This window comes from Macaca thibetana, chromosome 19 (assembly GCF_024542745.1).
Source record: "Macaca thibetana thibetana isolate TM-01 chromosome 19, ASM2454274v1, whole genome shotgun sequence".
In the NCBI taxonomy this organism is placed as follows: domain Eukaryota; kingdom Metazoa; phylum Chordata; class Mammalia; order Primates; family Cercopithecidae; genus Macaca; species Macaca thibetana.
This window is the reverse complement of record NC_065596.1, coordinates 41,451,640-41,478,859: the sequence shown is the minus strand read 5'-3', so window position 1 is coordinate 41,478,859 and position 27,220 is coordinate 41,451,640. Positions and strand designations below refer to the sequence as shown.

The following is a 27,220-nucleotide window of genomic DNA, read 5'->3' as shown; positions in this document are numbered from 1 at the left end:
AGCCGAGGTGGGTGGATCATGAGGTCAGGAGTTTGAGACCGGCCTGGCCAACATGGTGAAACTCATCTCTACTAAAGGTACAAAAAATTATCCGGGTATGGTTCCATGCACCAGTAATCCCAGCTACTTGGGAGGCTGAGGCTGAGAATTACTTGAACCTGGGAGGTGGAGGTTGTAGTGAGCTGAGATTGAGCCTTTTCACTCCAGGCTGGGCGACAGGGCAAGACTCCATCTCAAAAATAAAATAAAAATAAAAATAAAAAGTAAAAGGTTCTTACACAACAATGTGAATGTACTTCATGCCACTAAACTGGTCACTTAAAAATATTAAAATGGCAACTTTTATGTTATGTGTATTTTTACCACAATTAAAAAACATCTGGGGCCAGACGCAGTGGTTCATGCCTATAATCCCAGCACTTTGGGAGGCCGAGGTGGGTGAATCACGAGGTCAGGAGTTCCAGACCAGCCTGGCCAACATGGTGAAACCCCGTCTCTACTAAAAATACAAAAAATTAGCTGGGTATGTGGCGGGCGCCTGTAATCCCAGCTACTCGGGAGGCTGAGGCAGGAGAATTGCTTGAACCCAGGAGGCAGAGGTTGCAGTGAGCCGAGATTGTGCCACTGCACTCCAGCCCAGGCGACAGAGTGAGACCCCGTATCAAAAAACAAATGAACAAACAAACGAAAAAAAAAAGCCATTTGGATAAAGTAGTGCATTTTAAAGTTTGTGTGGTAAGCTGGGTGTGGTGGCTCATGCCTGTAATCCCAGCACTTTGGGAGGCTGAAGTGGGTGAATTGCTTGAGCTCATGAGTTCGAGACCAGCCTGGGCAGCATGGTAAACCCCGTCTCTACAAAACACAAAAATTAGCCAAGTGTGGTGGTGCAGGCCTGTAGTCCCAGCTACTTGGGAGGCTGACATGGGAGGATCGATTGAGCCTGGGAGGTGGAGATTGCAGTGAGCTAAGATCATGACACTGTACTCCAGTCTAGGTGACACAGTGAGACCCTGTCTTATAAATAAATAAACTAAGTTTGTGTGCCAAGGCTAACCTGTGGATAGAGGGGAAAAACTATAGATTTAATTGCTTCTTTTCGGAATCCTGGACGTTTGGGGAAAAAAAAAAAACCTAAGGTATGAGTTTGACAGAAACACAAGTTGCTTCTATGTGTTAACAATCAAGAAAAAGGAGTAAATATCTACATAATCAAAGACTGGGTGGCTGGGCACAGTGGCTCACACCTGTAATCCCAGCACTTTGGGAGGCCAAGGTGGGTGGATCATGAGGTCAGGAGACCGAGACCATTGTAGCCAACATGGTGAAACTCCGTCTCTACTACAAAAATTAGCCAGGTGTGGTGGTGCACGCCTGTAGTCCCAGCTACTCAGGAGGCTGAGGCAGGAGAATCTCTTGAACCCAGGAGGCAGAGATTGTAGTGAGCCGAGATCACTCCCCTACACTCCAACCTGGGCGACACAGCAAGAGCGAGACTCCGTCTCAAAAGAAAAAAAAGACTGGGCCAGCATGGTGGCTCACACTTTGGGAGGCTGAGGTGGGTGGATCTCTTGAGGCCAAGAGTTCGAGACCAGCCTAGCCAACATGGCAAAACCCTATCTCTACTAAAAATATAAAAATTAGTGGGGTATACCGCAGTGCAGGTCTGTAATCCCACGTACTTGGGAGGCTGAGGCAGGAGAATCACTTGAATCTGGGAGGCGGAGGTTGTAGTGAGCCGAGATCTACCACTGCATTCCAGTCTGGAAGACAGAGTTAGACTAAAAAAAAAAAAGAATGTAACAAAACAGGAGAAACAGTTACTTCCATATCTAAGATTCAGACAATCATAAATGAATATTATATAAAGTCATGCCAAAAATATGAAAGTATAAACAAAAGGATAAAAGTTTACAAAAAATAGATATAATTGGTAGGAATAAATGGTTCAAAGTCCTTGAAGAAATTAAAATGTTGATTCAGCATTTCCAACACAGTAAAAAATAATGGAAAGATCATGCGTTTTTACAGTTGGTTATTATGCTGAAGTTTTGGGTAAAGAATAATAGCTAAAATTATTCTCAACCTTGCTTTTGGTTTTTGTTTTATTTTGTTTACAGTGTTAACCTTGATGCCTGAAAGAACTGGAAATTATGAAGATAGATTCAGAAGTCAAATATGTTAACTAACTGCATTGAAGAGTAGAAGAAAACAATAGCCTAGTAGGTTTTTACTGGGACTAGTGAAACAACTGCTATTTTCTCAGCAACCCACTCCAAAGTCAAAGTCAGAACTAAAATTGTAAAATATCTCAAAAACAATAAAAATGCTATCTATATATCAGAAGCTCTGGTATATAGCAAAACTGTACTAAAATAATTTAGCAAAATAATTTATCTCATGCAAATGAATAAAAAAATCTAAATGAAAAAGATGAATTTCTTTTTTCTTTTTTCTTTTTTTTTTTTGAGAGATAGTCTTGCTCTGTAGTCAGGCTAGAGTGCAGTGAGGCGATCTTGGCTCACTGCAACCTCCGCCTCCTGGGTTCAAGCAATTCTCCTGCCTCAGCCTCCCAAGTAGCTGGGGCCAAAGGCGTGCACCACCATGCCCAGCTAATTTTTTTTTTTGAGACTGAGTCTCGGTCTGTTGCCGAGGCTGGAGTGCAGTGGCAGGATCTTAGCTCACTGCAAGTTCTGCCTCCTGGGTTCACGCCATTCTCCTGCCTCAGCCACCCAAGTAACTGGGACTACAGGCGCCCACCACTGCACTTGGCTAATGTTTTGTATTTTCAGTAGAGACGGGGTTTCACCATGTTAGCCAGGATGGTCTCGATCTGCTGACCTCGAGATCCACCCACCTCGGCCTCCCAAAGTGCTGGAATTACAGGCGTGAGCCACCGTGCCAGGTTTGTTTTTTGTAATTTTTTTTAGTAGAGATGGGGTTTCACCATGTTGGCCAGGATGGTCTCGACTTTGACCTCATGATCCACCTGCCTAGGCCTCCCAAAGTGCTGGGATTACAGATGTGAGCCACCGCGCCTGGCTGAAAAGGATGAATTTCTAGAACATTACCCCACCAAATCTTTAATTACCATTTACCACATTTTACTTCTAGGTTTTAAGATTTTCATTTTTTAACTTTACTTTTGGCCAGGTGTGGTGGCTCACGCTTGTAATTCCAGTGCTTTGGGAGACTGAGGCGGGAGGATTGCTTGAGCCCATGAGTTTGAGACCAGCCTGCACAACATAGTGAGACCCTGTCTCTACAACTAAAACCAAAATTAACTGAGTGTGGTGGCAGTGCGCCTGTGATCCCTGCTACTTGGGAGGCTGAGATTGGAGGACTGTGTGAGCCTGTCAAGGCTGCAGTGAGCCACGACATTGCCACTACATCCAGCCTAGATGACAGTGTCTTGAAAACAAAAACAAAAACAAAAAACTTTACTTTTAATAAGATTAGGATTGCAGCACTGGAGAAATTTACTTTTAGAGAGATTATTACGGGTATTTTTTTGTTTGTTTTTTGTTTTGTTTTGGGATTGTTGCATAGGCACTTGAAAAAAATTTGATAGCTTATCAATAAGATATATAGCTATGAGGTTTTTATAGTAGTACTCATTTTTTTCTACTTTGTCTCATGGAACTGAGAGAAATTATTTAAAGTTTCCCACCACAAATGTATTTCTTTCTATATTTTCCTATAGGTTTTTTCTTTTTCTTTTTCTTTTTTTTTTTTTGAGATGGAGTCTTGCTCTGTTGCCCAGGCTGGAGTGCAGTGGTGCAATCTCGGCTCACTGCAAGCTCCGCCTCCCGGGTTCACGCCATTCTCCTGCCTCAGCCTCCCGAGCTGGGGTGGGCGCCTGCCACGAGGCCAGGCTAATTTTTGTGTTTTTAGTAGAGGCGGAGTTTCACTGTGGTAGCCAGGATGGTTTTATCTGATGCTCGAGATCCGGCCGCTCGCACTCCAAAGTGCTGGGGGCGACATAGCGTTTAGACTCTGTAGTTTGGTGCACTGAAGTAACAACAGCATCTGAAACAAAAAAAGTTATATTTTTTCCCCTACAATGAGGTTTTTAATATTAAGGTGGAGGCTCTTATTTCTTTTCTGCATTGCATATTGGCAATTCCAGATATGAGAGGTCATTTTTTTAATGTCCCCTTTGGACAAATGTTTTTTTTTTTTTATTTTCTGGATAGATGCATTTTTTCATTTTCTGATTTGCTATTTTATAAATTTTTTATAGATGGATATTTGTGCTTTGTTTCTGTGTGTCTTTCATGTAATTTGGAATGTTTGGATTTCTTTTTTTTTATTGGTGTGTGTCATCTTTATAACGTTAACTTCTTGAACTAAATATTCGAATCTACTCTTTAAGACAGTATTTATTAAATTTGTATTATGAATAATGATAACAGTTCTATAGTGCCACTTCAAGTATTCTTTTGTTCATTGGATGTTTTTATTAAACTCCTTTTATTTTTTTTTTCTATTTTTCTTTTAAAAAAAACTTTATTTCCATCTCATGTTGCTTACTTGTCTTAATCTGCTCTTTGCCACCTTTTGTTTTTGCAGGGACTTTTTATTTTTTTTAGGGAGACTTTTATTTTTGTGTTGCCTTTTTTTTTTTTACTGAGTTCTGTTCATTTATTTTTCAGAAATTTATATCACTATCTTCTTAGTCTGTTTTTCCATAAGTAGTTAATTGTTTTAGTGAATTCCTTGAATTCATGGAGGATATGATTTCTTCTGTTGTATGTCAATTTATTTCTAGTGTATTCCTCTTAATCTCCTCTTTTTTTTTACTCATAGCATCTTTGTACGTCAGATGTTTATTATCTTTGAATGAGGAGATTTCTTCCTGACAAACTGTTTGTGTAAGATCATTTGGTGAGGTGTCAAAACTCCATTCCAGGCTAACATGACATTGTCTTGATTCCCCATTACATTTTTTGATGACATGAGTTTTGGGGTCTGGGGGTTCAGTGTGTGTAGGGTATGAATATGCAAGTGTATGAAGAAGAGAAGATTAGAGCATGCATATTCATTTCAGGTATATAGGAAACTTTTTGTTTTAACTTTTAAGTGTATAGGTACAAGGGCAGGTTTGTTACATAGGTTAACTTGTATCATGGGGGTTTATTGTATAGACTTTCATCACCCGGGTATTAAGCCTAGTACCAATTAGTTATTTTTTCTGATCCTTTTCCTCCTTTCACCCTCCACCTTCCAAAAGGCCCCAGTGTGTGTTGTTCTCCTCTTTGTGTCCATGTGTTCTCATCATTTAGCTCCCACTTATAAGTGAGAACATGTGGTATTTGGTTTCTGTTCCTGTGTTAGTTTGCTAAGGATTATCACCTCCAGCTCCATCCACGTTCCTGCAAAATACATGATCTCATTCTCTTTTATGGCTGCATAGTATTCCATGGTGTATATATATACACTACATTTTCTTTATCCAGTTTATCACTGATGGGCATTTAGGTTGATTCTATGTCTTTGCTGTTGTGAATACTGCTGCAGAGAACATGTGTGGGTATGTGTCTTTATAATACAATGATTTATATTCCTTTGGGTATATACCCAGTGACAGGATTGCTGGGTCAAATGGTATTTCTGTGTTTAGGTCTTTGAGGAGTCACCACACTGTCTTCCACAAGGCCTGAACTAATTTACACTCCCACCAACAGTGTATAAGCCTTCCTTTTAATAAATGGAGATGTTCTAAGCCTCATAAACAGAATCAACACACATCACAAAGAAACAAATTGTGATCTATGAAAACAATTAAATGAATAAATTTTAAAAGTGGCTTTTAAGAATCATACTTTTAGGCTGGGTGTGGTGGCTAACGCCTGTAATCCCATCACTTTGGGAGGCCCAGATGGGTGGATGACCTGAGGTCAGGAGTTCAAGACCAGCCTTGCCAACATGGTGAAACGCCATCTCAACTAAAAATAGAAAAATTAGCCAGGCATAGTGGCTGGCGCCTGTAGTCCCAGCTATTCTGGAGGCTGAGGCAGGAGAATCGCTTGAACCTGGGAGGCAGGGGTTGCAGTGAGCCGAGACTGCGCCACTGCACTGCAGCCTGGGTGACAGAGCGAGACTCCATCTCAAAAAAAAATAATAATGGCCGGGCGCGGTGGCTCAAGCCTGTAATCCCAGCACTTTGGGAGGCCGAGACGGGCGGATCACGAGGTCAGGAGATCGAGACCATCCTGGCTAACACGGTGAAACCCTGTCTCTACTAAAAAATACAAAAAAACTAGCCGGGTGAGGTGGCGGGCGCCTGTAGTCCCAGCTACTCGGAGGCTGAGGCAGGAGAATGGCGTAAAAACCTGGGAGGCGGAGCTTGCAGTGAGCCGAGATCGGGCCACTGCACTCCAGCCTGGGTGACAGAGCGAGACTCCGTCTCAAAAAAAAATAATAATACTTTCAGATATTAATGATCACAAGTATCTTTAATACATTTCTCTCTCCAAGTTCTTCCTTTGTGCTCATGCCCTCTCCTGAATTCAGAGACCTGCTCATACATATGACTTTTTCTTTCTTAGAAAAAAGTGAGCCAGAGGAAAAATGTTATTAAGAAAGTCAAAAGGAAGATATTTATATTGAATATTCATGAAGCGAAAGTGGATAATCGTAAAGGTTTTTATCTTTGTCATCTTCACATTGAGCAGACTGAGGAGTAGGAGGAAAAGGAAGGTTTGGTTTTGCAGGCTCAGGTGGCAGACGTGGAAGAGGTGGAGAAGGTGGAAGGGGAGGCAGGAGAGGCATGCACACTGTGTAACTTTTATTGAAAAAAATTCATGTGTCTGTGGACTTGCGCAGTTCAAACCTGTGTTGTTTCAGGGTCAAGATCTTCCAGTCTTGTCTATTCCCAAATGTTATGTATGTTTTGAAAATAATCTTTCTTTAAGTAATATATATATTTCAATTTTTTATTTTGAAATTATTATAGATACATAAGGAGTTAGAAAATACAGTACAAAGAGTTCCCCCATAAATTCCAGTTTATTGTGGTACATGATACTTTTTACTGATTCTTGAATTCAATTTGCTGACATTTTGTTGGGAATGTTTGTATTTAAATTCATGAGAGATATTAGGTTTTTTGTGTGTGTGTGTGTGTGTGTGGTTTTTTTTTTGTTGTTGTTGTTACTGTGTTTGTCTGATTTTGACATTGGAGTGATACCAGACTTAAGAATATTAGTTTGGGGCTGGGCACGGTGGCTCACGCCTATAATCTCAGCCGAGGCAGGCGGATCATGAGGTCAGGAGATTGAGACCATCCTGGCTAACATGGTGAAACCCCATCTCTACTACAAATACAAAAAATTAGCTGGGCGTGGTGGTGGACGCCTGTAGTCCCAGCTACTCCGGAGGCTGAGGCAGGAGAATGGCATGAACCTGGGAGGCGGAACTTGCAGTGAACCGAGTTCGCACCACTGCACTTCAGCCTGGGCGACAGAGCAAGACTCCGTCTTAAAAAAACAAAAACAAAAACAAACAAAAAACCATATATATACACACACACACACACACACACACACATATATATATATATATATTAGTTTGGAAGTGTTTCTTCTCTTTTCTGGAAGAGATTATGTAAAAATGACACATTCTTCTTTATAAGTTCGATAAATTCTCTGGTAAAAGCTGGGTATGCTGGCATGTGCCTGTAGACTCAGCTACTCAGGAGGCTGAGGCAGGAGGATCGCTTGAGCCCAGGAGTTCGAGGCTGCAGTGAGCTATGGTCACACCACTGCTCTTCAGCCTGGATGACAGAGCAAGATCGTGTCCCAAAAAGAAAAAATAAATAAAATTAAAAAGAATAAAAAAAAGAAGAATTATCTGGCAAAACTATCTGGCTTAGAGATTTCTTTTTCAGGAACTTTTAAATTATAAATTTAACTTAATGTAATGGTTATAAGATGTTCATCTTATCCATTTTCAAAGGTTTGAGTTTTGGTAGTTTGTGATGTTTGAGGAATTGGCTTATTTTTTCTAAGTTATTGGATTTATTAGCTTGGAGTGTTTATTTTTCTCATTGTATTTTGTTTTATTTATTTATTTATTTAGTTAGTTAGTTAGTTAGTTAGTTAGTTAGTTTTTTGAGATGGAGTCTCTCTGTGTCGCCCAGGCTGGAGTGCAGTGGCGCGACCTCGGCTCACTGCAAGCTCTGCCTCCCAGGTTCACGCCATTCTCCTGCCTTAGCCTCCCCAGTAACTGGGACTACAGGCATCCGCCATCACACCTGGCTAATTATTTGTATTTTTTTTTTAGTAGAGACGGGGTTTCACTGTGTTAGCCAGGATGGTCTCCATCTCCTGACCTTGTGATCCACCCACCTTGGCCTCCCAAAGTGCTGGGATTACAGACTTGAGCCACTACACCCAGCCTTCTCATTGTATTTTAAATGGTTGCTACATCTATAAAGATATTTACTGTTTTATTACTAATATTGATGTCTTTTTATCTTTGCCGGTCTGGTTGACTAATAGACCAATCAATGAATTTGTCGGTTTTATTTTCTGTTTTGTGTTACAATGATTTTTCTATCTTTTGTTTTCAGTTTTATTGATTTCTACTTTTTATTATTTAGTTCCTTCTGCTTGCTTTTGAGTTCTTTTGCTCTTCTTTTTCTAGTTTATTATTTATTTATTTATTTTTGAGACAGGGTCTGGCTCTGGTGCCCAGGTTGGAGTGCAGTGGCGCCATCTCGGCTCACTGCATCCTCTGCCCTCCCAGGCTCAAGTGATTCTCCTGCCTCAGCCTCCTAAATAGCTGGGACCACAAGCGCGCACTACTACACCTGGCTAATTTTTGTATTATTGATCGACATGGGGTTTTGCCATGTTTCCCAGGCTGATCTTGAACTCCGGGGCTCAAGCAATCCTCCCACTTCGGCCTCCCAAAGTACTGGGATTACAGGAGTGAGCCACCATGCCTGGCCTCTTTTTCTAGTTTTTGGAGGTAGAAGCATACATTATTGATTTGTAGCTTTTTCCCTTTCTAATGTAATCCTTTAATACTATAAATTTCCCTCTCAGCCTTGCTTTGCCTGCATCCCACAGATTTTGATAGGTTGTGTTTTTACTGTCTATACATAGAACTCTATGTATTTTAAATATTATTTTGGTGATGTCTTCTTTGACCTGTGGGTCATTAAAGAAGAGTGCTATTAATTTTCAAATATTTTGTGAGTTTTCAAGGTTGTTTTTATTTGTTATTTATTCATTTGCTTGGCGATTTTCTCTGTTTTGTTTCTGGTATTAATTTTTGTTTGATTCCCTTGTGGAACATACTTTGTATTGTTTTAATTCTTATAAACTTGTTGAGGTTTGTTTCACAGCCTAGGATATGGTTTATCATGCTCACTTTTCTATGGGTGCTTGAAAAGAATGTGCATTCTACTGTTGTTTGTTGCAGCTGCCTTTTCTATAACCTTGATGATGTCCTGTCTAGTATTTTGATAAATTGCTAAGGTGAGGGAGGGATATTCAAGTCTCTAGTATACTTTCTTTAAATGTATATAGCTCCATGTGGTAATAGACATTCCTTTAATTGTGCAATTCCAAGTTAGATTTTTTTAATTTGGAGGATCATGTATTTTGTTTTCAATAAGCATTTTGTTATGAAAAAAATTAAATATATGCAAAAGTAAAGATAATAGTATAAAGATTCCTTTCACTGATTGTACCTGTCACCCAGTTTCAGTCGTTATCAACATTCTGCCCTTTTTTTTTTTTGAGTTGGAGTCTTGCTCTGTTGCCCAGGCTGGAGTGCAGTGGCACGACCTCAGCTTACTGTAATCTCCACCTCCTGGATTCAAGTGTTTCTCGAGCCTCAGCCTCCTGGGTTCAAGTGATTCTCGTGCCTCAGCCTCCTGGGTAGCTGGGATTACAGGTGTTTGCCACCATACCCAGCTAATTTTTGTATTTTTTGGTAGAGATGAGGTTTCTCCAACAGGCTGGTCTCAAACCCCTGACCTCAAGCAATCCACTTGCCTTGGCCTCCCAAAGTGCTGGGACTACAGGCATGAGCCCCCACACCTGGCCCATTCTGCCATTCTTACTTCATCTGAAACCACCTCCCATTCAGCAGCTAGATTATTTTAAAGCAAATCTAAAAAAAACATGTTTTGTCTAAAAATGCCTTGATACATGTCTCAAAGAGATATGAATTCCTTTTTTCTTTTCTCGTTTTTTTTTTTGCCACCATTTTTTTTTTTTTGAGACGGAGTCTCGCTCTGTCGCCCAGACTGGAGTGCAGTGGCGCGATCTCGGCTCACTGCAAACTCCGCCTCCCGGGTTCACGCCATTCCACCTGCCTCAGCCTCCGGAGTAGTGCTGGGACTACAGGCGCCCCCACCACGCCCGGCTAATTTCTTTTTGTATTTTTAGTAGAGACGGGGTTTCCCACAGCGTGTTAGCCAGGATGGTCTCGATCTCCCGACCTCGTGATCCGCCCGCCTCGGCCTCCCAAAATGCTGGGATTACAGGCTTGAGCCACCGCGCCCGGCCCTTTTTTCTTTTTTCTTTAGCATAACCAGGAAGCTAATGTCACACAACAAAATAACAGTAATTCCTTGATACCATCTAATACCCACCATTTGCATTTCTCTAAATTGTCATAAATATGTTTTTAAGATTGGTTCATTTTAATTAGGAGCGAAGGTCCACAAGTCGCATTCAGTTAGTACGGCTCTTAAGTCTCTATTAATAAAGAAAATATTCCCTTCCATGTCCATTCTCTTGTAATTAATTTTTTGAAGAAGTGGGTCATTTGCTACCTTCTGAATTTAGCTGATGTCTTGGTCTTCATATTGTTCAGTATGTTTCACTCTCCCTCCCATTCCTGTGAATAGCTTGTTAGATCTGGAGGCTTGGTGAGATAGGGGTTTGGATTTTATTTTTTGGCAAGAATACTTCATGAGTAGTGTAATGAAATTAATTACTATGCCATGCCAGCAGGCCTACGAGAGCTGGTTCGTGGATGCAGATGTTACTAGCTGATCTGTCCATTGTACACTTCCCTCAGCCTTTCAACTGAAACATTCCAACAGCCATTAATGATTATTGGCCCCGTTATTTCATTAGTAGTTATACATGGTGGTATTTTAATTTTATCCTAACTTCTTTATTTATTAGCTAGAATCATTCTATAAAGAACTTTTCCAGCCGGGCAAAGTAGTTCACACCTGTAATCCCAGCACTTTGGGAGGCCGAGGCAGGTAGATCATGAGGTCAGGAGATCGAGACCATCCTGGCCAGCATGGTGAAACCCTGTCTCTATTAAAAATACAAAAAATAGCCCGGTGTGGTGGCAGGTACCTGTAATCCCAGCTACTCGGGAGTCTGAGGTAGAGAATTGCTTGAACCCAGGAGGTGGAGGTTGCAGTGAGCCAAGATCGCACCACTGCACTCCAGCCTGGGTGACAGAGTGAGACTCTTGTCTGAAAAAATAAAAAAGAGCTTTTCCTCACCAGCTGTTTGGTTATCCTGTAATACAGAACTTTAAAAAACATTTAGATATAAATCTGATTACCTTAATTACCATTACTGAAAGTAAAAATTCCATCCTTTGACCAAACTGTTTTTCCTATACTGCTTTTCTGACACATCAGGCAGACTTCGCTCCATTTATATAAACCTGTTTGCTGTTCCCTAAACTTGTAGTGTATTTTTCTATCTCTAGACCCTTTATTCTCGTCTTTTCTGGGCATTGTCCCCCTCACCCCATATTCTGGGTTACACTTTGTATCTTCCAAGTTAAATTCGTCAACTCTATGGAATGTAAACTTACTCCCTCATGTAACATGTACTCTTTGTTTCTTTGGGCCCTCAGTGTGTTCCACATAAGGCATCTGCTTTCCAATAGCTTAATGAATTTGTTATGTCTTCTTTTTTAAAAAACTTCATTTTTTTAAAATTTATTTATTTATTTTCTAATTTATTTTCAAAGTCTTGTTGTTTTTTTTTTTGAGACGAGTCTTGCTTTGTCGCCCAGGCTGGAATGCAGTGGCGCAATCTCAGCTCACTGCCAGCTCCACCTCCGGGGTTCACGCCATTCTCCTGCCTCAGCCTCCCGAGTAGCTGGGACTACAGGCACCCGCCACCACGCCTGGCTAATGTTTTGTACTTTTAGTAGAGATGGGGTTTCACCGTGTTAGCCAGGATGGTCTCGATCTCTTGACCTTGTGATCCGCCCACCTCGGCCTTCCAAAGTGCTGGGATTACAGGCGTGAGCTACCGCACCCGGCCTATTTTCCACGTCTTTTAAGTTGCTAGAAGATTGGACACATTATTTCTGTGTTCCCAGGGCTAGCATAAGGGCTCGTCCTAAACTGATCAGAAAGTGTATCGCAGGTTATTCATCCAGTTGCTAGGAAACTAAAACAGCTTATTCAATTGCCAGTTTTGAAAAATGAGTAATCGACTGACTGTAGTAGAGAACAAATAGCAGAAATTGTTGTTGGGATTTCTGTGTTCCACAACATACATAAAACTATTTAATATGCACATATATAAAATATTTCTTAGAAATTCCCGGATTATACAGGTGTATACAGTTGTCAAAACTTTAAATGGTAAATTAAAGATTGGTCCTTTTAATTGTATGTCAATTTTACCTAAGAAAGGTTAACAAGTTTTACACCCTAGTTCATGCTTTCCATTTTGAAGTATTAGGAGAGGCTGGGCGCGGTGGCTCATGCCTGTAATCCCAGCATTTTGGGAGGCTGAAGCGGGTGGATCGCCTGAGGTCAGCAGTTCAAGACCAGCCTGGCCAACATGGCAAAACCTGTGTCTACTATAAATAAAAAAATTAGCTGAGTGTGGTGGCGCATTCCTGTAATCCCAGCTACTCGGGAGGCTGAGGTAGGAGAATCGCTTGAACCTGGGAGGCAGAGGTTGCAGTGAGCCAAGATCATGCCGTTGCATTCCAGCCTGGGCAACAGAGCGAGACTCTGTTTAAAAAAAAAAAAAAAAAAAGAAGTATTAGGAGGAAGTGTGGTGTCATCTGCAACTTACTTTGAAATGTACAAAGAAGCAAGATGGATAGATAAAAGAATGGCTTAGATGTATGATAAAGTAAGTAAAGTGTTAATGATAGATTCTAGGTGGTAGGTACACATTATTTACTGTACAATTATTTTAAATTGTCTGTATGTTTGAAAATTTTCATAATAAAGTATTAGAGAAATGGGAGTGAGTTTTTAAAGAGAGAATGTAAATTTAAAACAACAAGAACCGTATTCCATATTCCTAAATATAGTCTCTCCAACCCCCTGAACTGACTATGCACATTGAACAGGAATGTGCCCTTACAGGGATCAGTGTCCTTCAGGGATGTAGCTATCGATTTCAGCAGAGAGGAATGGCGGCACCTGGACCCTTCTCAGAGAAATCTGTACCGGGATGTGATGCTGGAGACCTATAGCCACCTGCTTTCAGTAGGTAAGCACAGTCACCTTCATTTCTGAAAGGAGGCCTCACTGAGAATGCTTCCATTCTCATTGATGAATGCTATCTGCATCTTAAATAGGTGATGATTTTGTCCTTGATTTGTCTAGGATTCTTTATTTGTTTAGGGCACTCAGAATATTACCCTGAAAAGTTATGGTTACTTTTCTGAAGAAAAAATCTTCATCAAAGAATAAGAGGCCGGGCGCGGTGGCTTAAGCCTGTAATCCCAGCACTTTGGGAGGCCGAGACGGGCGGATCACGAGGTCAGGAGATCGAGACCATCCTGGCTAACACGGTGAAACCCCGTCTCTACTAAAAAATACAAAAAACTAGCCGGGCGAGGTGGCGGGCGCCTGTAGTCCCAGCTACTCGGGAGGCTGAGGCAGGAGAATGGTCTAAACCCGGGAGGCGGAGCTTGCAGTGAGCTGAGATCCGGCCACTGCACCCCAGCCTGGGCGACAGAGCAAGACTCTGTCTCAAAAAAAAAAAAAAAAAAAAAAAAAAAAAAAGAATAAGCGTTTATTGGCTGGGCCCTGAAACACAATTAGCTGGACCCAGACCTTTATTATTTCCCATGAACAGGGTATCAAGTTCCTGAAGCAGAGGTGGTCATGTTGGAGCAAGGAAAGGAACCATGGGCACTGCAGGGTGAGAGGCCACGTCAAAGCTGCCCAGGTGAGTGAAGCGAGTGTGACTCGGGTAGATGGGTGATGGGAGGAAATCTCAGCTGTCTTGAGAAACACCAACACCCTTGGCATACTATTAAGATGCTTTTTCTGGGCCGGGCGCGGTGGCTCAAGCCTGTAATCCCAGCACTTTGGGAGGCCGAGACGGGCGGATCACAAGGTCAGGAGATCGAGACCATCCTGGCTAACATGGTGAAACCCCGTCTCTACTAAAAATACAAAAAAAAAAACTAGCCGGGCGAGGTGGCGGGCGCCTGTAGTCCCAGCTACTCTGGAGGCTGAGGCAGGAGAATGGCGTGAACCCGGGAGGCGGAGCTTGCAGTGAGCTGAGACCCGGCCACTGCACTCCAGCCTGGGCGACAGAGCGAGACTCCGTCTCAAAAAAAAAAAAAAAAAAAAAAAAAACATGCTTTTTCTGGAAAGTTCTGAATGTTTTTGTATTGCTTGATGCACCTTGGCCTCTCAGATCACTAAATGCATTCTCCCTGGATGACTTTTGTCATTTTTTTTTTTTTTTTTTGTCACAGCTTCAGTCACAGCCTGGGCTGTATTGTCTAGTCTGGAGTGCAGTGGCATGATCTCAGCTCACTGCAAATTCTACCTACTGGGTTCAAGCGATTCTCGTGCCTCAGCCACCCAAGTAGATAGGATTACAGGTGTGTGCCAGCCACCATGCCCAGCTAATTTTTGTATTTTTAGTAGAGGCAGGGTTTCACCATGTTGGCCAGGTTGGTCTCGAACACTTGACCTCAAGTGATCCACCCGCCTCGGCCTCCCAAAGTGCTGGGATTACAGGCGTGAGCCACTGAGCCTGGCTGACCTTTGTCACTTCTGTGTTCTTCTTTGGCTTTGTGGATTCTGAATCATGTGCCAGTCTGCTTCATTTATTTAGGAGAATTAAGAGATCTTTCTTTCTTGGTTATACTCATTTTCTTTAACATTCTTCTTTTCCCCTACATTCCCCATAGTCCTAGAATTTTTCTTTTACCTTACGACACTCACGGATCTGCTTTGTTTCAAAGTTACTCTGTCACACACTCCCACTACTGCTAGTCACCCTTATTTCTTTTCTTTTTTTTTTTTTTTTTTACTTTGAGATGCCTCAGAGCTTTCTGTCCAATCAGCCTCTCTTTTTGTTTTCTGCAGAGGAGTGGCCATGAAATTTCTTACTTCTTCCCAGTCCTTCATGCCTGGATAAGCTGATGACTTGGGGGTCACTGTTACTTAATCTTTGGGATTATCTTTCTGCTGTGTTTAACATGATTAATCGCCCTTCCTGACCTTTCTTCCTGATGGTGCTTGAGTGATTCCCCATTGACCAGGGTTCGTTTTTGTTGTTGATTTTGATTGCTTTATTTTTATAGTTTACCTGATGAGGTTTGAGTTGAATCATAGGCCTCAGTTTAAGATACACTATCGTCATGAGTCTGGGTCAGGATTCTCTCTTATTTATTTTTTGATTTATTCCTTTTTCTGTTTCCCCCACACCCATTTTTCTGCCTGTCATAAGCCACTGTTTTATATGATGGAAACATTTTTGATTTCATGCATGTTGTAAGTGAATTAAGAGTTTGGATCATTCGTTTATCTGAATGATGCTGTGGTATATATAGTGTTTTTTGCCTTACTTTTTCCACATCTGTCCATGGTGTTATCTGTTCATCTAGTTTATTTCCTCTAACTGCTGAATTGTTTTCCAGAATGTTTCCTATCAACACTATCACCGCCTTCCTCTTCACGTTACTCACCCTCACCCTCACCCTTTTCTCTGTGTTCAGCCTGGATGAGTCATTTGTACCATACCCCCTAGCCTCTGCTAGCTGCTCTTTGAACTAAAATCACCTGTTTCTCATTTGAGCAGAGGAGTTTAGGTTTCAGACCTTATAGCAGGGAATCTCTGAAGAGGTTTCTTCCCATATTGAAAGAAGAGGGCATGATGAAAGTAATGTGAGATTCTATTTTAGTCTAGAATAATTGTGACGATTGGTGACAAATAGAGAGCTATCAGCGGAGAAAATAAATATCAAAATGATGTTGCTTTCATCAAGAAAATATTGGTAACAAAGAGGCATTATGACTATAAGGATAGTAGAAAAATAATTCATGTGAACTCAAACATCATTTCTCCTCCCAAAAGACCCCATCAATGTGGCTCATTTGGAAATAGTTTAAAGCATAATTTAGATTTATACAGTCATAATAAAAATAATGCTTCAAAGAATGTTAAAAAGATTACCAAATGATAAAATGTCTTCCTATACTAACCATGAGTGTATTCCAACAGGAGAGAAATTATGGGACCATAATCAGTGTAGAAAAATCCTCACTTATAAACAAGTATCCTCTCAACCACAAAAAGTTTATCCGGGGGAGAAACCTTATGAATGCGCTGAATTTGAAAAGATATTCACCCAGAAGTCACAGCTCAAAGTACACCTGAAAGTTCTTGCGGGAGAAAAGCTCTATGTATGTATTGAATGTGGGAAGGCTTTTGTACAGAAGCCAGAATTTATTATACACCAGAAAACCCATATGAGAGAGAAACCCTTTAAATGCAATGAATGTGGAAAATCCTTTTTTCAAGTGTCGTCTCTCTTCAGACATCAGAGAATTCATACCGGAGAGAAACTCTATGAATGCAGCCAATGTGGAAAAGGCTTCTCTTATAACTCAGATCTCAGTATACATGAGAAAATTCATACTGGAGAGAGACACCATGAATGCACTGACTGTGGCAAAGCGTTCACACAAAAGTCCACACTCAAGATGCATCAGAAAATCCACACAGGCGAGAGATCCTACATCTGTATTGAATGCGGACAGGCCTTCATCCAGAAGACTCATTTGATTGCACACCGAAGAATTCATACTGGAGAGAAGCCATATGAGTGCAGTAACTGTGGCAAATCCTTCATTTCCAAGTCACAACTTCAGGTACATCAACGCGTTCACACGAGAGTGAAGCCCTATATATGTACCGAATATGGGAAGGTCTTCAGCAATAATTCCAACCTCATTACACATAAGAAAGTCCAAATTAGAGAGAAATCTTCCATATGTACTGAGTGTGGGAAGGCCTTTACCTACAGGTCAGAGTTGATTATTCATCAGAGAATTCACACTGGAGAAAAACCGTATGAATGCAGTGACTGTGGAAAAGCCTTCACTCAGAAGTCAGCACTCACAGTGCATCAGAGAATTCATACAGGAGAAAAATCATATGTATGCATGAAATGTGGACTGGCCTTCATTCAGAAGGCACATTTGATTGCACATCAAATAATTCATACTGGAGAGAAACCTTATAAATGTGGTCACTGTGGGAAATTGTTTACTTCCAAGTCACAACTGCATGTTCATAAACGAATTCACACAGGAGAAAAACCCTACATGTGCAATAAATGTGGGAAGGCATTTACCAACCGGTCAAATCTCATTACACATCAGAAAACTCATACAGGAGAGAAATCTTATATATGTTCCAAATGTGGAAAGGCCTTCACCCAGAGGTCAGACTTGATTACACATCAGAGAATCCATACTGGGGAGAAGCCTTATGAATGCAGTACTTGTGGAAAAGCCTTCACTCAGAAGTCACACCTCAATATACACCAGAAAATTCATACTGGAGAGAGACAGTATGAATGCCACGAATGTGGGAAAGCTTTCAACCAGAAATCAATACTCATTGTTCATCAGAAAATTCATACAGGAGAGAAACCCTATGTATGCACCGAGTGTGGAAGAGCTTTCATCCGCAAGTCAAACTTTATTACTCATCAAAGAATTCATACTGGAGAGAAACCTTATGAATGCAGTGACTGTGGGAAGTCCTTTACCTCTAAGTCTCAGCTCCTGGTGCATCAGCCAATTCACACAGGAGAGAAACCCTATGTGTGTGCCGAGTGTGGGAAGGCCTTTAGTGGCAGGTCAAATCTCAGTAAGCACCAGAAAACTCATACCGGAGAAAAGCCCTACATCTGTTCTGAATGTGGGAAGACCTTTCGACAGAAGTCAGAGTTGATTACACATCATAGAATTCATACTGGAGAGAAACCGTACGAGTGCAGTGACTGTGGGAAGTCTTTCACTAAAAAATCACAGCTCCAAGTGCATCAACGAATTCACACCGGAGAGAAGCCTTACGTGTGTGCTGAGTGTGGGAAGGCCTTTACTGACAGGTCAAATTTAAATAAACATCAGACAACACACACTGGAGACAAACCCTACAAGTGTGGCATCTGTGGGAAAGGCTTTGTTCAGAAATCAGTGTTCAGTGTCCATCAGAGCAACCATGCTTGAGAGAAACAGTGTGGGAAAACCCCACTGAGGGTTGGGTCTGACTGTACACTGTTGCATGCATGCAGCAGAAAAATATGTATATTATTGTAAATAAAAACAACCACATCAGAATGTCACACATGGCTGTTCTGGAGAGGGCCCCTGAGAAGGCACTGAATGAAGCGAGGGACCCTTCCTACATTGTCACCATCCCCAGTAAACCTTGGGGGATTATTCATACTGACAAGGAACCGAGTCAATTTGGTGAATAGGAAAAGCCTTCTCATGAAAACGACAATAGAACACTGTTACCAAATTCTTCATAAGAAAGATCATATTATGTTAATGATAATCCTATTTATTGTGGATTAGGTATAGTGCCAACAAATTGAATGATAAAGCAACATAATACGTAGTTATTTTGATAGTGATGAATCCTAAGTTATGTAAGTTGTTCGTTGTGGAACACATTGTGTAACAGACTCGTGGGTGTTTTTCTTTCTCGTTCAAATCTACCACAGTTGGTCATTTCCAACCCTCATTCAATATTTCTATCAAGAAAGAGATGCTACAATGAAAAAAGAAAAAACCTTCATGTATACAGATATAAACCTCAGAATGTATGTTGAGTCCCCATTGTCATCTAGCACCAAGACTTGCAACCCCCTCAGTATCTACCAGGACTGTCTCTCAACCTCACAGGCCCTCAGCACGTTGTGTTTTGACCCCCAGCACAGTGTCTTGTGAACTCCCATCGCCTTCAAGAAAGCTTCTGAGGTAAGAATTTTCAGGTCATCTGAGACAACTTAAATCTCCCTTCTGCTGTCGCAGTTCTTCCAACTCAGTTGCCTTTTTTTCTTTTTTTTCATTACTTATCACTGACTTGAAGCTTAGCATTTGGCTTCCTTAATGATGTGACTTTCATGTAACAGATTAATAACTTATGTGAAAATCAACACAACCATATGGTTAGGGCTGGAAAGGACCACAATGCCTGGCTATTTTTCCCATTTTACCTTACTCCTAGATGTGTGTCACACTTCATCAGTTCCAGGAAATAGTTTCTGGAGATCTCCTCATTACCTCTTTTACAATCACCTCACTCCAGCATGATGTCTGTTACCTCCTCCCACTTGTGACCATGTCTAGTAAGGTCTACTCTCCATTCTGCGTGATGACCACTTATTACAATCCTCAGAATCGGGGACAGTGGTGTGCCCCCCACAATACAATGGTTACTATCTCCTGATACTTTTATTACACTTCTAGCAGGATGTCTTGTGGTCCCCCTTATTGATTTTTCCCTCAGAATGATCTCCCATTACTCACCTAGCAGTATCTAACTGTCCCTAACCCAGCATGTGGGAATGCCTTCGATACGGTGGATGCTGTTGACTTCCTTCCTTTCATTCAGGTAAGGGCAGTGGCTTACAATGAACTATAATGTCCACCTTTCCCAACTGTATTTTGGAGCCTCTTCTGTCCCCTTCTTTATAGGACCCCAGTTTAAAAAAACAAAAACTAGCCCAATGTCTATTGATGCCCATTAATCACTAACACAGTGTCTGACCCCTCCTTAAATTTTGATGGTATCTCTTGGCTCCCCATTGGCCCCTGTTAATCCAATGTCTGCTGATTCCCAACTTCCCACATTGCTTCATGAGGTGCCTTAGTCACTCTTGCCTACTGTACTTTCTCCAAAATTGCATCTCCATGTTTGCTTGATCATGATCCCTGGAAGATGGTGATGAGGACGAGGTCCCAGCTTCATAGACCATTTCCTCTGAGGTCCCCCCAAGGCACAATGGAATGATGGACCCAGGGTGGGCCAAGGATGATCTGGAGATCTCAGGAGATCACAACCTGGGCTTCCTGTCTACTACATGAGTAGTGGTGTGAGCAGAACAGTGAAAGCTGTCTATGTTGGTTCAAATTCTGGTGCCAACACTGATCCACGTAGGGACTCTCAGCCTTCACAGAAACCTCCTCTGGGTCTCAATTGCCTCACTTGTAAAATGGGATTATGGGAGAATGAAGTGACTTTTTTTGGGTCACCTGATAGAGGGGATCTGAGCCAGCAGGGCCCAATGAGAGCATCCTGTTGATATTAGTCATCAGTCAACATAAGCATCTGACTATCCTCCGTATGCCCAAGCCTTATGAAGGGAAACAATTTGTTGTAAATGACTTTTGATTATTTCTCTTATATATGTATTGTAACAATATTATAGTACTTACATATATGTGTATATGCATATACCCATATGTACAGAAGGCTTTATTTTTTAGAATGGTTTTAGGTTCAAAGCAAAATTGGGTAGAAATTACAGAGGTTTCCCATATATCCCCTGATCCACATATGCATAGCCTCCCACATTATCAGCATTCCTCTCAGAGTAGTATATTTGTTATAATTGGTGAACCTCCACTGACACTCATTGTCACCCCAAGTCTCTAGGGTTCATTCTTGGTGTAACACCATAGAATGTATCTTGTACTTTCCGCTTGTTGGAACAAGTGGATCATGGCACGTATCCACCGTTATACACAGAGTAGTTTCACTGCCCTAAAAATCCTCTGTGTTCTGCCTGTCTTCCCTTCGTCCCCTCTAACCCTGGCAACCTTTTTTCTGTCTCCATAGTTTTACCTTTTACCGTTTATATCATATAGTTGAAATCATACAGGTTGTAGCCTTTTCAGATTGACTTCTTTCACTTAGTAATGCAGATTTAAGTTTCCTCCATGTCTTTTCATGGCTTGATATTGCACTTCTTTTTAGCGCCAAATTATGTTCCATTGTCTGGAGGTTTATTTATTCACCTACTGAAGGACTGTCGGATGCTTCCAAGTTTTGGCAATTATAAGGAAAGCTGCTATAAATATCTGTGCAGGCTTTTTGTGTGGACATAACTGAAATATTTTTAATGTTATATTTATTGAGGTATAATTTACATTGAGTAATATTCACACTTTTTAGTGTAGAGCTCTGAGTTTTGACAATTGTATCTAATCATGCAATCAACATTACAATCAAGAGAAAGAACTGCTCTAATTTCTTTCTTATCATATATATGCATGAAATGTGGACTGGCCTTCATTCAGAAGGCACATTTGATTGCATATCAAATAATTCATACTGCAGAAAAACCTTATAAATGTGGTCACTGTGGGAAATTGTTTACTTCCAAGTCACAACTCCATTTTTCATAAACGAATTCACACAGGAGAAAAACCCTACATGTGCAATAAATGTGGGAAGGCATTCACCAACCGGTCAAATCTCATTACACATCAGAAAACTCATACAGGAGAGAAATCTTATATATGTTCCAAATGTGGAAAGGCCTTCACCCAGAGGTCAGACTTGATTACACATCAGAGAATCCATACTGGGGAGAAGCCTTATGAATGCAGTACTTGTGGAAAAGCCTTCACTCAGAAGTCACACCTCAATATACACCAGAAAATTCATACTGGAGAGAGACAGTATGAATGCCACGAATGTGGGAAAGCTTTCAACCAGAAATCAATACTCATTGTTCATCAGAAAATTCATACAGGAGAGAAACCCTATGTATGCACCGAGTGTGGAAGAGCTTTCATCCGCAAGTCAAACTTTATTACTCATCAAAGAATTCATACTGGAGAGAAACCTTATGAATGCAGTGACTGTGGGAAGTCCTTTACCTCTAAGTCTCAGCTCCTGGTGCATCAGCCAGTTCACACAGGAGAGAAACCCTATGTGTGTGCCAAGTGTGGGAAGGCCTTTAGTGGCAGGTCAAATCTCAGTAAGCACCAGAAAACTCATACCGGAGAAAAGCCCTACATCTGTTCTGAATGTGGGAAGACCTTTCGACAGAAGTCAGAGTTGATTACACATCATAGAATTCATACTGGAGAGAAACTGTATGAGTGAAAGAGACTTTTTAGTCCCTTTTCCCACTCCCAGACCTTGGCAATCACCAGTCTGTTTCTGTCTCTATAGTTCTGCCTTTTCCATAATATTGTATAAGTGGAGTCACTGTGTGTGTGTGTGTGTGTGTGTGTGTGTGTGTGTGTTTTGTATGTGTATATATATCTCCTTTTGAGTCGGAGTGCTTTCATTTAACGTGATGTGTTTGAGATTCATCCATATGGTTATATGAAAACAAATGGAAAATAAGGTGATGAAAAGATGCTCAACATCTTTAATTATCAGGAAAATCCAAATTAAACCGCAATGAGATACTGCTATAGAATGGGCTTTTAGAATGGCTAAAAATGAAAATGTACCATACATTGGCGAGAATACAGACTGATGGAAATTTCCCTGCGTTGCTTGTAGGAATATAAAATGGTCTGTCCACTCTGCACAAAAGTTTGGCAGCTTCTTACACTATTAACCATACATTGATCATATGACTCAGCAACCCCACACTTAGGTGTTTACCTTAGATGAAATAAAAATTCTGTTTACATGAAAACCTACACTCCAATGTTCACAGCAATTGTATAATTGCCAAAATGAGGAAACAACACAAATGTACATCAGTGGATGAGAGATTAAACACATTGTGTGCACCGATTCTATGGAGGGCTGCTCAGATATAAAAAATGGTTTATTGACACCTGCTACAACATGGATGAATCTCAAAAGTACTGTTATATTTTACCATGTGATAACTTGAATTACATTTGATAAAAGATTTATAAATGTAAATAACTAGATTTATATATTTTAATTTTATATGCACCTGTCATCACATACTATAGGAAATTGTGTCTACAGTATGTTATATAGCATATTGTACTATTTATTACTGTATATTCCTTCAATAAAATAGTTTGTATTTTATAGAATAGTACCTGTTTTATAGTATATATTTTATTTTATATGATTACCTAATTTTAATATTTTACATATCAAACTTTCACATAATATTTTGGTTATTTCTACTTTCACATAGTTGCATTTAATGTTTGTAGTGTAAAGATAGAACTACAATAAAAGAGGCTATAGGGTCCAGAGAGCCCGCAGTTGGAGTTAGTCAACATTTTTATTTGTCAGGCATCTCAATTCTGGCTTTTTTAACATCAAGGATGCTTTCTCTGGCTTTGAGCCTTTTCATTGACCGTTTTGAGAGTACTCTGCTTCTCCAGCACCCGTGCATCTTGCTTTCCTCTTCCACCTTTGGAGTGCTTCCACCCCCATGGCATCCTTCCATTGAGGTAACACATCTCTAGGCTCACTTGCTGCTCCCTTATTTTGTACTATATTTGCATTGCAAATACTACTACTATCTGACTTGATTAAATATTCCTTTTTTTGGTTTCTCATCCCTCTTCCTCACTGGATCATCAGCCTTATGAGACCCAGACTTTGTCTGTCTTGTTTCTGCTGTATCCCAGGCACCCAGCAAGGTGCCAGCTCAAAGCAGACGCTCAGTACAAGCTTGTTAAATGGATGAATGAATAATAGCAATAATATTGAGGTTGACCAAATGCCCCACACAGATTGGTTACATGCGTGGGGAAGTTGGTGGGGTGGGTTCAGGTCTTCTAATTCAATTAATTCAATTTAATGCCTCCTCCCACCATGGTCCAGCACACCCAGCTCTAACTCCACATCAGGGCAGTGCCCAACTGAGTATCCTACCTACCTACATTCCCCACTGTTTACAAGATCTCCTAACTTAGCCTCCTCCTGGTCACAGTGTCAGGCCACGTAGAGGGGGAAAGGGGCAGTAGTGGGAGATCCATAGGCAGGGGGCCACTCCCATCAGCATCTACCCTAGCACTTTCTATCCTGTATCCCATTGTCAGTGTCATCTGCTCCACCTCCTCCACTTGAGCAGCCGCTGGAAATTGTGGAACCCCAGGAGCAAGAGGAATGTGGCAGGGTGTGAGTTCTGGGGCTCAGGTGCCTTGTTGGATAATGGATGTGACGCAGTGTGGCAGATATTGACCCTGTGGCCAAAGTCAGCTTAAAGCCAAGGTTGTCATGGACACTTCCCATAATGCCAGGATGAATCACACCCTCCACCCTTAGCATTCAACTGGGCTACTAGTGCCAAATAGTGACTATTTTTTTAGTTTTTTCAGATGGAGTCTCGCTCTGTCGCCCAGGCTGGAGTGCAGTGGCGTGATCTTGGCTCACTGCAACCTCTGCCTCCCAGGTTCAAGGGATTCTCCTGCCTCAGCCTCCGAGTAGCTAGGATTACAGGCACCCGCCACCACACCTAGCTAATTTTTTTTTTTTTTTTTTTTTTTTTTTGAGACGGAGTCTCTCTCTGTCCCCTGGCTGGAGTGCAGTGGCGCGATCTCGGCTCACTGCAAGCTCCGCCTCCCGGGTTCCTGCCATTCTCCTGCCTCAGCCTCCCAAGTAGCTGGGACTACAGGCGCCTGCCACCGCGCCCGGCTAATTTTTTGTATTTTTAGTAGAGACGGGGTTTCACCGTGGTCTCGATCTCCTGACCTTGTGATCCGCCCGCCTCGGCCTCCCAAAGTGCTGGGATTACAGGTGTGAGCCACCGCGCCCGGCCTAATTTTTTGTATTTTTAGTAGAGACGGGGTTTCACCACATTGGCCAGGATGGTCTCGATCTCCTGACCTCATGATTTGCCCACCTCAGCCACCAAAGCTTTGGGATTACAGGCCTGAGCCACCGCACCCAACCCAATGTGATTATTATCTATGGTATATCCTACCCCACCCCACTATACTCTACTCCACATTCCTCATATCATACCATACCATACACCATGCCATACCATACCACTTACAGTTATACTTAATTCTACAATTACATTGTTTCTATTAATGATTTTAAATATAATCAACACAATTATACTTTAAAACAAATATCAGAATCCTTGTCATTATTTATTCTATGCCTCTAAATTATTCAGATATCATAAATAGCAACATATCAATTCCGATGCTGAGAAATCCTCTGTCTCTGCTAGTTTCTGCCACCTTCAGGTGTTTGTTATATAAACACAGGAGTCCCATCCCTGGGGTGATGTTTTCCACCCTCTGTGAATTCAGCACAGTTAGGTTGTAACCTTAGTGATTTTATTATGGTGTTATTTTAATATTTATTATAACAAGGAATACTGCTATTAAAACAAAAAATGGTGTTCTCTGTTTACATTTGTGAAAAGGACAATATAAGAAGCACATTAGTACAATCATTTGAGTTATATTAAGTTTGTGCCTACAATAAATGCCAATCCTGAAAACCCATGGTGTGTTCCATTATATTGTGGAAAATGGGCACATTTACAATACAGTGTTGACTGCTGCTATGGTCTAAATTTGTGCCTCCCCCCACCAAATTTACATATTGAAATCAGTTTCCCATTGAGATAATATTAAGAGGATGGAGTCTTTGGTAGGTGATTAGGTCATGAGGGTTTTGCTTTCAGGAATGCAATTCATGGGCTTACAAAAGAGGGCCAAGGGAGTTTCTCTTCCTTTCTGCCATGCGAGAACACAGCAAGCAGTCGCCATCTATGAAGCAGACAATCCTCGCCAGACACTGAATGTGCTGGCATCTTGATCTTGGACTTTTCAGCCACCAGAACTGTGAGCAATAAATTTCTCTTGTTTATAAATCCCCCAGCCTAGGGATTTTGTTATAGCATCCCAAACAGACTAGGACAACCATATTAATTATTTATCGCTAGTTGTATGTAACATATTACTCAAAACTTAGTGGCTTAACGTAATAATAAACACTTATCCTCCCACACACTCTCTGAGGGCTGGAAATCTAGGCACAGTTTAGCTAGGTGATTCTGGCTCAGGAACTCTCATGAGGTTGCAATCAGGATGTTGGCCGGAATTGCAGTCATCTGAAGGCTAACTGGGGCTAATTGGATCTGATTCTAAGCTCACATGACTATGAGCAGAAGGTGAAAGCCTCAGTTTCTCACCTCATGGAACCCACCATAAGAATACTTGAGTGTGTTCACCACATAGTGAATGTATTGGTTACAGTGGTCAATTCTATTTATCGTGAAAGAGGACTTTGTACAGAGTTTGAATATCAGGAGATAAGATTGATTGAGGGCAATCTTGGAGGCTGGCTACCACACTGATATTGTGGTTATTTGCATTTATGTTACCATTATCGTTGCAATTGATACCACTGTTGAATAATGACAATCTTGTAACCCAGAGGGAAATAGTCTGCACATTATAAGGTCTTTGTGAAGCATAAATGATGTGGCACCCAGTACACAGTGCTAATTGTGATGACAATAATGATGACAGCAGATTTTAGTTAAGTGTTTAATGTGTACCAGGCCATGTTCTAGGTTCGTTCAATCCTCTAATGCTTGAGATGAGCACAATTATACTTGTTTCCCACACAAAGAATGTGTCACGGAGGAATAAAGGAATTTTCCAAGATCACAAAACTTGTAAATAGCACAGGGAAATTCAAACCCAGGCTGGCTGACTACAGAGTCCATTCTATTAACCCCTATGCAATGCTGCACCTGAAAGGACATCATTACTGTGATCACTCCCAGGCTTGGTTATAGTGTATGTGATCATGCTGTAGTTATAAAGTAGTACAGTGGTAATAGTGTAGCCATAATACTTCTCCTGAGAAGGCTGGTTACTCCTGCATCCCCGCCCCATAGGAAGAGGACATTGTTAACATCATCATTATCATTATTTTAATATTATAACCCTGCCTATTATAACAGTGACATACACTTACATCTTTACATGATATGGCTTTATGTCTTACTTACTCTCCTGGGAGTCTTTCCCTAAGATTTATAAACCTAAAATCCT

The 27,220-nt window shown here is 41.2% G+C and overlaps 2 protein-coding genes across 4 annotated transcripts in view; both read left to right on the top strand.

Moving 5' to 3' along the window:
• The window catches only part of LOC126942139 (zinc finger protein 585A), a 49,386-nt gene extending 29,446 nt beyond the window's left edge, over positions 1-19,940 (top strand). For 2 of the 3 annotated variants that reach the window (XR_007721500.1, XR_007721501.1), the window contains one exon: positions 2,118-2,429. Coding sequence is in view for 1 of the 3 variants with exons in the window: in XM_050769391.1 (XP_050625348.1) it covers positions 13,331-13,457; positions 14,049-14,141; positions 16,437-18,454 (2,238 nt within the window). In the remaining 2 variants the exon portion in view is untranslated. Of the gene's footprint in view, positions 1-2,117; positions 2,430-13,330; positions 13,458-14,048; positions 14,142-16,436 lie in introns of those variants that run through there. The other variant, XM_050769391.1, reaches the window with a different exon arrangement.
• A 1,473-nt stretch (positions 19,941-21,413) lies between these two features.
• On the top strand, positions 21,414-23,267 carry LOC126942087 (zinc finger protein 585A-like). The gene has a single exon (XM_050769312.1). The coding sequence runs from the start codon at positions 21,672-21,674 to the stop codon at positions 22,347-22,349; it is 678 nt and encodes a 225-aa protein (XP_050625269.1). The 5' UTR covers positions 21,414-21,671; the 3' UTR covers positions 22,350-23,267.
• Positions 23,268-27,220: the final 3,953 nt, after the last annotated feature.

Excerpts from the sequence above, each read along its gene's own strand:
- LOC126942087 (XM_050769312.1), top strand. The coding sequence starts at position 21,672 with ATGTGCAATAAATGTGGGAAGGCATTCACCAACCGGTCAAATCTCATT.